Source organism: Sander lucioperca, chromosome 16 (genome assembly GCF_008315115.2).
Source record: "Sander lucioperca isolate FBNREF2018 chromosome 16, SLUC_FBN_1.2, whole genome shotgun sequence".
In the NCBI taxonomy this organism is placed as follows: Eukaryota; Metazoa; Chordata; class Actinopteri; order Perciformes; family Percidae; genus Sander; species Sander lucioperca.
In genome coordinates, this window is record NC_050188.1 from 7,371,749 (window position 1) to 7,382,421 (window position 10,673).

Below are 10,673 nucleotides of genomic sequence, written 5' to 3' on the forward strand. Positions count from 1 at the left end.
TTTCTGTGAGATTGCTATTTACTTGTGATTGTTTCCTAGAAATATTTGGTTATGTTGACAACTTAAATCTGAATACATATTGCAGTTGTGAACAGTGACATTCCTTTGCATTTAAGCACAAGTTCTGTCTCAGTCACATGCATGTGTTTTTCTGCCAGTTTTCAGGCCAGTGTGCGGACGACATGCGAAAGACCTATGCTGAGTTCTGCAGCCGCCACTTGAAGGCTGTCAAATTGTACAAAGAACTGCTGGCCAGAGACAAAAAGTTCCAGTGCTTCATACGGGTGAGACAGACACAAAACACAGTAAAACACATGGAAATACACAGCATGCATTACATTACAAAGGAAAAAAGAGAGATCATAATAAGTCAATGTCACACAGGAGGTGAACTGTATGTGTTGTATAAGGCTTTTGTCAAATATATAATATATGGTTGCAGAAGAATATAAAGCACATCTTTTTACATGTGCACACGCACATATGAGTTTGTATAGTGTGTGACTTAGTCCATGTGTATATCTATGTGTGTGTGTGTGTCTACCTGCAAACACCCTTTGTTTAACTTTATGGATCAAGGTGTCAATTCAGGGAATAGATGCCGTCGTCGTGCGCTATTCACATTGAAATGGACCCTAGACTACCCTGATCTAACCCACCTGGTGACCTGGGTCGCGAAGCACAGTAGATCGAGGAGGGTTAACTCATTCATACACACAGTCAATATGGGTATAACCCTGGTTGTTGAAAGGGGTATTAGAGGCACACACACTAAATATTGATGGTGTGATTACTTACTTAATTTATGATTGAGGTCCTAGGGAACAGCACAGATAATGCAGGAGTCGGGCACAATCACTGCGGGCCTGGGAGTCGGAAGTAAACATAAAGCTTAGGTGTTATAAATGGGCTAAAGCTAACCTGCGCTCGTTGAATAACTGCACACAGCTACTAAAGGTTAACTTAGCTGGTACCATTAATCCCTCTGTCTCACTGTCCATAAGTGTTGCATTCAACCTGAGAATTAGACTAAACTGGTCTGGATGAGTGTACATCTTTCAAGTCATGTTAAGTCAACTTTATTGTCAATTCTGCAATATGTGCCAGATATACAGAACAATTAAAAATACATTTCTCTCCGACCCACGGTGCAATACAACAAGTATAATATAAAAGATAAGTATCACTCACGCCAGAGAATGGACCCACAAATGCACAACTCAGGTGAGTAAAATACAATGGTTTTATTAGCAAGCTAATAAAAACTCACAAGCAACAGTGTCCAGGAAACGACAGGCAAAGGGAAATCCGAAAAACAGGTAATGGTCAAAAATCCAAGGGGAAACAGGAACTCAGGAATACAGGACACAAGGAAAACCGCTCGAAGGCTGCACACAAGAAAAACAGACGATCTCGCACAGGACTAAACGAAAGACTGAACTTAAATACACAAGACAGGGGAGACAATGAGACACAGGTGCAACACATAGGGGCGGGGACAGGTAATCACACAGGCGGGTAAGTAGAAGATAGGAAGTAAAACAAGACAACACATGGGAGAACAGAGAGACTACAAAATAAAACAGGAAATGGAACTAAAAACAGAAACAGACATGACAATAAGAAATATATACAAATAAAGATAAAAAAGATAAGTAATATGTACAAATAAGATAAAGATAAGTAATATTTACAATACAATAATAAATTCTAAATAGTGCCAATGTAAGACAAAATCAAACAGTACAGAAAACTAAAGCTACTTCTAGAGGGGTTTGTGCTGCTACTCACTCCACCCAGACCCTAGATGGTTGGGCGTCAGAAGATGGCTGCTGCCTCAGGAACTCCTCCGGTGCTTGGGCTCCACTCCGTCGGCGTCCTCGCCGGGGAAGACCTGCTCTTCCTTCAGTTTTTAAAAGGTGTATTTACAAAAGTTTGTGTTGTGGGAAAGAAGAAAGTCTCTATAGAGTAGTGTTCTTCATCTGGTCTCCAGCCCGTCAGAGACGGGCCCACTGCTTCCAGCCTAGGGCTGCACTATTAATCAAGATCGCAATGTCAAAATTGTGCGATTTAAGTTAAACAATAAGATGTGTGATAACCAGTGTGATAACCAGTGAGCAATCAGTGTGTTGAGGTAGTAGTGTGTGTGTCACCAATGGTCAAGTACCAGAAGTGTGGAGGGGTTCAGAGCATGCAGACTTTAAGAAGAGGTTGTACAAAGTATATTTTGTAACTTCACTAATTATTATATAACACCCATCTTAAATGGCATTGTTTATAAGGGTATACAAAATGTATTATTTTAATGAGAATTTTTATTTAAGTAAAATATAAAAAAAAGTATTGCACGGTTTTGTTTATGTATTTCTTCTTATAAGCATTTAACTTTGTATTTTCAAGTAAAAAAAAAACATTTCTAAAATTTAGTAGCCAATTTTCTGCATTTTTCTTGATAATCAAGTAAACTCATGATACCATTATATCGCAATCGAAATCGCAGTATTGGAAATCGCAATATTTTCTCCAAATCATGCAGCCCTATTCCAGCCGGAAGCAATCTATCAATCCCTCACATCAACACCTGCCACGTTTGCTATATCAGATCACACAAACCCTCATGTGACATGTCAGTGCTTGCCCTATCAAACAGCTACTCAAAAGAGGGGAGTTAGGGTGCTTGGCTGTCAAGATGTCCACATTAGGGTTGCATGATATATCTACTCAATATTGTTATCGCAATATTACGTTGCGCAATATTATATTGAAAGTGTCGCAATAAGTATGCAATATTTAGTTTATTTTGTGGAGCACTGCGTCCCGTCCGTTGGCTGCGTGGCTTAGTTGTGTTAGATTTAGAGCCTGCTTGAAACGCAATAATCATGTTTCATTGGCCAGTTACCGTGCCACTTGCACGTGTTAGTACACGTCAGCACACGGGTCCACTACGTGACAAACCCTATGGAGCGTACCACGTGTGTGCATATTTCGACAGAGTGACAGTAAGTGAAGAAATAGATAGAGACAACAAAACGGAACGAATCAGAGAAGCGAAAGAAAAGTTGTGTCCTGTTCTCTTCATTTATTTATTTTATACTGTCCAACCAGTAAAACATGTCCTGTTCTGTAGACATGGTGCTTATTTATATATTCATGTTGGACCAGTCCAATATTACCATCAATTGAAATACACCTTGCGTTGTATCTATTTTGATGCGTTTTCCAATAACTTTTGTAATTTTACATATGTTTAAAAATATCGAAATTAATATCGATATCGCAAATTCATAATTGATAATAATTGATATCGTGCAACCCTAGTCCACATCGGGAAAGGCTGCTCTGCTTCCTCCAGCCAATGTAAATGCAATTGAATCGTTTTTGAATAAGTATTTGCCTAAAATGTTCTTAGAATGTTTTGTAAATAAATATTAAATGTGTGGATGAATTTGTGGACCAGGTGTTGCTCTCCTGTACGATAATTGATTATCAAATACTAATCAGCATCTTTTGGTAGGACCCTAGCTGATAAAGGAGGAGACTGCAGTTCATGAGTGTAATGGTGGACAAGAATGTGAACAAGTGTGGAGAGCTGCTGGGCCCATAGTTAAAGGGGCATAGCCTGTGCAGGAGTTTACTTTAGTTATTTCATGGTTTTCCTTTTGGTAAATATTTTTTCCTCTTGAGTTAATTTATATATTTTTTGGAGGCCAGGCTAGCAATGTAAATATGGCTGCATGAGATTGACATTACCATCCTGTGAATAAATACATCTGGAATGCGAACTGGGTCTTCCTCTCAGTTTTTGTGCCTCCGTCTTGGCCAACCTTACACCCCCCCCATTAAGAAGGGAGATAATGTCAGCATGATTTTTCCACTTCATTTGCCTTATTTATCTGTCTTTTACTAAACAGTGGTCTTTTTTCTTATCCTCAAAGTTGCCTTTTAAACAAAGAAATGTCAGCCAGGATCATTTTGTCAGTGTGTGTCTCTCTGTCTGTGGGCAGCGGATGAGTCGTGGACCCTTGCTACGTTGCCATGGTGTTCAGGAGTGCATCTTGTTGGTGACTCAGCGGATCTCCAAGTATCCTGTCATTGTTCAGCGCATTCTGGACAATACCACTGGTAAATCACCCCAGTCACAATGATTTCATCGTCAATGTCAGTGTCAAACGGAAATCTATAGACCTGTGCACAGAAAACAGGACATAACAGGACATTCAGTTTAGCCACAAACTAGCATTCAATAGCTCTTGGAACTTTTCAACTTCCAGACAAAAAACTCTGCTTTCCTACATGGAGAAGCCATTTGCCTTCTGCACCACTCCCGCATGAACTTCCATCCTACTTGTAAGGTTATAGTGCCCCTGTTGTCAGGGTTAGGGTTAGTGTGTCCATTTTTACACTTGAGGTCCCTGCAGGGTTCTGGACCAATCCTGAATATTGCACATAGTGCTGCTATACCTATCTGAACTTTACTGCAGTTAGATTTTTGTTTATGAGAAACTGTCACCAAACGAAATCATTCACAAATGATGGATAATGGTGGCTACATAATATTCTGTGTACATTGTGTCTGTTGCTTTAGGTTCTTGTATGTCAATAATAATGCTGTTTGTGTCTCTTCCAGATGATGGAGAAGAAGCCTCCTTTCTTGCCCAGGCTCTCTCCATGGTCAGAGAACTTCTTAGTTCAATAGACCAACAGGTACTTTTTTAGCTCCTCATCAAGACCGTCTGTAACATATGTGATTTGTTTTTATATTTTTTCCATTTTTGCAAGACCAAAGACAGAAACAAAACAATGAATACAGGACAATTACAAAAGTTTACTCATAGATCAAACAGATATAAGTTGTGTGTGCGTACGTGCATGTGTGCGTGCTTGCACGTGTATGTGTGTGAGTGTGTGTGCGTGCATGGGTGCGTGTCTGTGTGTGCGTCAAGGTTATTATAGTTTTGCATTTTTCATTAGTTTTTATTTTTATTTCGTTTTGACTTTTTGTTTTCAAATTCAGTTTAGTTTTAATTAGTTTTTAAAGCGGGTTTGCTAGTTTAGTGTAGTTTTTATTTTTTGAAAATGCTTAGTTTTAGTTTAGTTTTTATTAGTTTTAATCTTAGTTTTAGTTTTTTTGTAATATGGGTTATTTGTCAGGGGATTCAAAAAGATCAGAAAAAGCATTGTGTAATAATAACTCAACAAAATCATCATACAATTTTAGAAATATGTATTCACAATGTATTCAACAATAACACCAGTACATAAAATGTAGCCTACATATGGTCATAAATATGTAAACAGTCTACACAAGATGCAGTATGTGCAAAATGTGTATGTGACGTGTTCCAGGAAAAAAACCTAAATAGCCAACAGACTAAAGAAGACATACATGAACAGGTGTTTTCAACTTTGGTTTAAGTAAAGTGGCGAACTTTTAGAAGTCAATCGAGTCACACAGTTGTAGACATATCAATCCACATATTAACCCACGCTTCCTCCCGCTTTTCGTGTTCCTGCGTATTTACCAACCAGCAGCTATCGAGTCACCGGTGAAAGCCTTCCTGTAGTGTTCTCTGTCCTGCTGTTGTCTCCGTCCTGTACCCATACATCCATGCCCGTAATGTTACCGGGGTTAGCTTCTGTTTCAGGGAAAGGGGGCTTTGCGTTCTCCTTTACCTTGTTAAGGTAAGCTAGGTTAGCCTCCTAGCTTGTGTGCGCTTCTCAAATGTACTTTCAAATTCGTGTGATTTTTCCCTGTAATAAATTGTCCACATATTTTACCACCTTCCACTGCAAGGCGCTTTTATCTGACACAGTCATAATCAAACAGGACTGCCGCTTTCTTCCGACTTTCGGTACCGCTATGATGCCAGGCGAGAGGCACGGAGCCACGGACATGTTGTGTTCAATTTGACGTGGAATGTCGGAATTTCTGGGTTCCCAGTCGGAAACTATACATGTCTACGGGAAATGTCATGGTCGGAGAGATATAACGTTATTTGCTCTATGAAAGATCGACAAAGACGAAAACTAAGGACATTTACTCGATCATTTTATTTTATTTTAGTTAGTTTTGCAAACAGACATTACAGTTTTAGTTTAGTTATCGTTTTTTTGTAATGCCTCGTTTTTATTTTTATTTCAGTTAAGGACAATGTTTTTTCCCACCTAGTTTTCGTTATTTCGTTCGTTTTCGTTAACGATTATAACCTTGGTGTGTGTGTGTGTGTGTGTGTGTGTGTGTGTGTGTGTGTGTGTGTGTGTGTGTGTGTGTGTGTGTGTGTGTGTGTGTGTGTGCTGTCAGACTGGAAAGAAGGATAAAAGGTGGAGAGAGAGAAAGGGAGGTGGCGAGCTAAGATAAAGCATGACAAATAAATGAATAACTATGCACTAATGCTAATGATACATTTTGCCACCACTGACAATAATAATACAATAATAATAAATAATAGCACTACTACAAGTTATTATTAGTAATAATATTTAAAGCTGCAAACAGCAATGAATGGGCCCTTGCACCAGCCCGATTGGGTGGGATTGGCAGCCGTGGGGTTGATTGGTGTTGACAGCTCTAGACTCATGTCTGGTTGGCAGATGGAGGACCTGGAACAAACACAGCGGCTGCAAGAGATCCAGGCCAAGCTGGACCAGCGGTCTGAGGCCAAAGTAAGGGATGGAGGACTGTTCAAGCCTGGAGAGTTGTCCCGCCGGAGACTTGTCCATGAAGGGACCCTTTTCTGGAAAACCCCAGGATCCCGGCTCAAAGGTACACTACGCTGTGAAAACATTAGTCTGAGTGTAAAGTAAGCGACTATGTATCAATATATGTGCTGCTGTCAGATGGCTGCTAGCACTAAATTAATGGCAGAAGCTGCTTTTGTTGGTCATTGGGCCACTATTAAATTGCAAAATATGAAAAATAACCATTACAAACATGACTTTTGTAGAAGTACTTGACATATTATTTCACATGTCCTTCTGTACATAATATCATGCCACTGTAGTTTAGAGAGACTATATATAGTTTTACATCATGCTGGGGTTGATGCAGAAGTGTCTTTCTATGGTGACTAACATATCACTGAATGTGAAAAAGACATTTTTATGATTGTCTTTCCTTTAAGGTGTAAGTATTGCAGAGAACAGTAGCTAAACTAAGAGACACTTCAGTGCTCCTAAAAAGGTGTGAAAGGATTTACTGAGAATAGTTTTAGCAGAGACTCAGAGCAAGGTGTGCGTAAAAGCATGGCGAGGTATGTACAAACAGGCCGCACTGAGGTTAAAGCGCAGACTGCCTGTCGCGGGAACTGAAAATGGCAAATTGCGCTTTTCCGTGTCATGCATATGCATTCACGGGAGGGTCAAGGGGAAAGGGGGAGTTTCCCATAAAGAGATGGGAGGGGAAGCGTAAAGTGCACCTAATTATGTATATGTAATTATGTATGTATACCTTAAAAGCAGGTGTAAACCTGGAAGCGGGTTTCCTCGCATATGCCTCCTGGTGAAATGGCAGCAGTAATCCGAGCAAGACGAAGACATAGGCCAAGGAGACGAGCTGAAAAGATTTTTGCCACAAGGATCACACTTTTTCAGTTGAATGAACACAAAATCATTAAGCGTTACAGATTAAGCAGCCATGCAATATTACAGTTACTGGAAGAAATCAAAGATGACATTGAATCTCCAACTCAGCGTTCACCTTCCATTCCAGCAGTTGTTAAACTCCTCGCTACATTACAAATATTGGCATCAGGATCATTTCAAACAGTCATAGCATCAGCAGTGGGAATATCGCAGTCTGCACTCAGCCATATCATAGCACCAGTACTTAACGCTTTGCTACAGCGCAATATATGGTACAGTGAGCGGAGAAAGGCACTGATTACCTGATGAACTGCAGGTTTGGTAAATACGACGTAAGCTGATGTATCACAGCGTGCGCTTTCTGCGGGTTGGCCATGGCGCTGATAACGCTACATTCGCAAATGTACGTACATCTGGCCCTCAGACTCTGTGGCCCAAGTCGTCCAAGGCTAGAGCAAACCCTGGCAGTCTGTACTGGAGGAGAGCGTCTCAGCCTGCCAAAGCATACAAATAGATGTTAACCTAGCTGTTTCAGTGAATAGTAAAGAGGCAGACAGGAAAAAGAAAATTATGACAAAAAAAGCAATTTCGAACTTTAAGGCAGATTTACATGTTCAAATTTGTGCTTGATGGAAAAACAACTTGACTGTGTTTTGGTGTGTGTTTGCATACTGTGTCTTTGTGTGTGTGTGTGTGTGTGTGTGTGTGTGTGTGTGTGTGTGTGTGTGTGTGTGTGTGTGTGTGTGTGTGTGTGTTTGTGTGTGTGTGTGTTTGTGTAGATACACAGGTCTTATTGATGACAGACATCCTGGTGTTTCTGCAGGAGAAAGACCAGAGATACATCTTTCCATGTCTGGTAAGAAAATGTACTCACACACACAAACAAAAACACACTAATACAGAATTTACCAATGGATTACTTGTTACACGTATTACTTCTTTTAAACAATCCTTTCCTGCGTGATTCAGGACAAGTCTCCAGTACTGTCCCTTCAGAACCTGATAGTGAGGGACATAGCCAATCAGGAGCGTGGTATGTTCCTCATCAGCGACTCCTCTCCTCCTGAGATGTACGAATTCCATGCTGCCTCCAAGGAGGAGAAGAATATCTGGATACGCCACATCCAGCGCACCGTCAGCAGGTGGGAAAATGCACCAACACGTAAACATACAACTTTTAATTTTAAGTTTCACATTTTTAGGTTCGACATTCTTTTTGAGAGTGGGATTGAAAAATCAATATCAATTCCATGTCTGGCTGTTAAAGTGCCCATATTATGCTCATTTTCAGGTTCATAATTGTATTTAGAGGTTGTACCAGAATAGGTTTACATGGTTTAATTTTCAAAAAACACCATATTTTTGTTGTACTGCACATTGCTGCGGTTCCTCCTTTCACCCTGTGTTCAGGTCTCTGTTTTAGCTACAGAGTGAGACATCTCACTTATGTACCATCTTTGTTGGGAGTCGCACATGCGCAGTAGCTAGGTAAGGATCACATCAGCTAGCTAGCTGTTTCTCTAACTTCAGTCAGTACAAGGCAGGATTAGCCGGGAGACTTCTTCTAAACGAGGGTGCACTTCCAACTTTGTGTGGAATACCTGCAGAACAGGGACATGTAAGTAGTTCTTTTGTAGATTATGGTGAACTTGTGTGTGATGTAGCAGTGTTTTGCCATTGAGAACGAGGGGGCTAAACGCTAGCATGCTAGCCCCCTCGTTTCGGCTAGTGACGTAGAAAAGCCCTGCAGATTTTGAACAGCTTACCCGGTGACTGAAGGCAGGTTACATCCATAACACCCCATAATGCAGTAACACACAGCCGGCAGAGCACTGGTAAGCATAGATTTGTGCCGGATCGAACGCCTGGCTGTTCCTGATCGCAGCAGGTGTGAACTGACAGATTGGATAACATGAAATTAAAATGTCTCCGCTTCGTGGTGCTGCACGGCGTTTATGCGGACCCCAATGTATTTTTGGCCATAACGCACGCCATGGTTCGGATAAAGTTACTTTGATCTTGAAATTTGGTGGGAACATGAGAGCAGGTGTCTGCGTGACCACAGCAACAGCCTCCTGGCTATTTCTAATAGCCGGGCTGAGCGCACACCGCCCTGACGGTTGATGTACGCCGCCGCTGTCATGTTGTCTGTTCATATCACTACATGTCTGCCCATCACTATCTAAGCAAAGTGTTTCAGCACTTTCATCACCATCGACAGCTCCATGCAATTTATGTGAAGAGATGGGATATCTGTCCATCTCCCTCCCACAACCTGTGATTCGCACATGCCCCCCCCCACAGCCAACGAGAGAAGCATCTGTGTACACTGTTATGCGTGACGTCACCCTCCCCAGGAGAAGCCCGACGATAGAGCGCAGGGGTTTTTCCAGTAGGCAAGGTGTGACTGCAGAGAGGGAGGAATGGTCAGCATGCATCTCTTGTGCCGTATTGTTGCGAGGCGCAGGTTCCGAACCATCTCTGAATTTTCCTTATGTGGAGAAGTCCCAGAGGGACATCCAGTACCAACCGCAGACAGGATATTGCAAACTGTCCAAGGAGCAAAGATATAACTCCCACAAAGCCCTGCTTATTGCTGTCATTTAGTCTTAGTAATGTTCACGTGTGTTAAATGTTACTGCCATTGTATGTAATGTTGTATATGCCACTAGTTACCCACTAGTAGAAGTATCAAAGCTATGGAAGTGAAACCCAAGTTGTGATGACCCTTTAACTCTTCCGCATGACAGGATCTGTGGTTGTCATCAGTGTTGCTCTGTCTCTGCCTCTTGATTCTGTAAATCTTTACACCTTTAACAATGATAAGTTATAACTTATATAAATGTAGGAAAAACTGACACATAAACGTCCATGTCCATTACATGATATCAGGATTTGTGTGGTGTGTGTTTTTGTGTGTTCAGGTGCCCATCGAGAGAGGAGTTCCCCCTCATAGAGACTGAACACAAGGCTCATCTTAGGAGACTCAAAGGTCAGGAGACAAACATGAATGACAATAAAAGGAGCATTTACAGTCCTACTCATTTAACCATGTATATATAGCCTATGAGTCACTGTGATTTATTCTTTCT

General features: G+C 41.1%; 1 protein-coding gene across 5 annotated transcripts in view; it reads left to right on the plus strand.

The window, feature by feature from the left end:
• arhgef1a (Rho guanine nucleotide exchange factor (GEF) 1a) overlaps positions 1 to 10,673 on the plus strand; it is a 41,388-nt gene that overhangs the window by 19,827 nt on the left and 10,888 nt on the right. For all 5 annotated transcript variants that reach the window (XM_031278637.2, XM_031278640.2, XM_031278639.2 and 2 more), the window contains exons 9-15: positions 159 to 284; positions 4,005 to 4,122; positions 4,628 to 4,704; positions 6,592 to 6,763; positions 8,361 to 8,437; positions 8,551 to 8,723; positions 10,506 to 10,573. In XM_031278637.2, the coding sequence (XP_031134497.1) occupies positions 159 to 284; positions 4,005 to 4,122; positions 4,628 to 4,704; positions 6,592 to 6,763; positions 8,361 to 8,437; positions 8,551 to 8,723; positions 10,506 to 10,573 (811 nt within the window). The remainder of the gene's footprint in view (positions 1 to 158; positions 285 to 4,004; positions 4,123 to 4,627; positions 4,705 to 6,591; positions 6,764 to 8,360; positions 8,438 to 8,550; positions 8,724 to 10,505; positions 10,574 to 10,673) is intronic.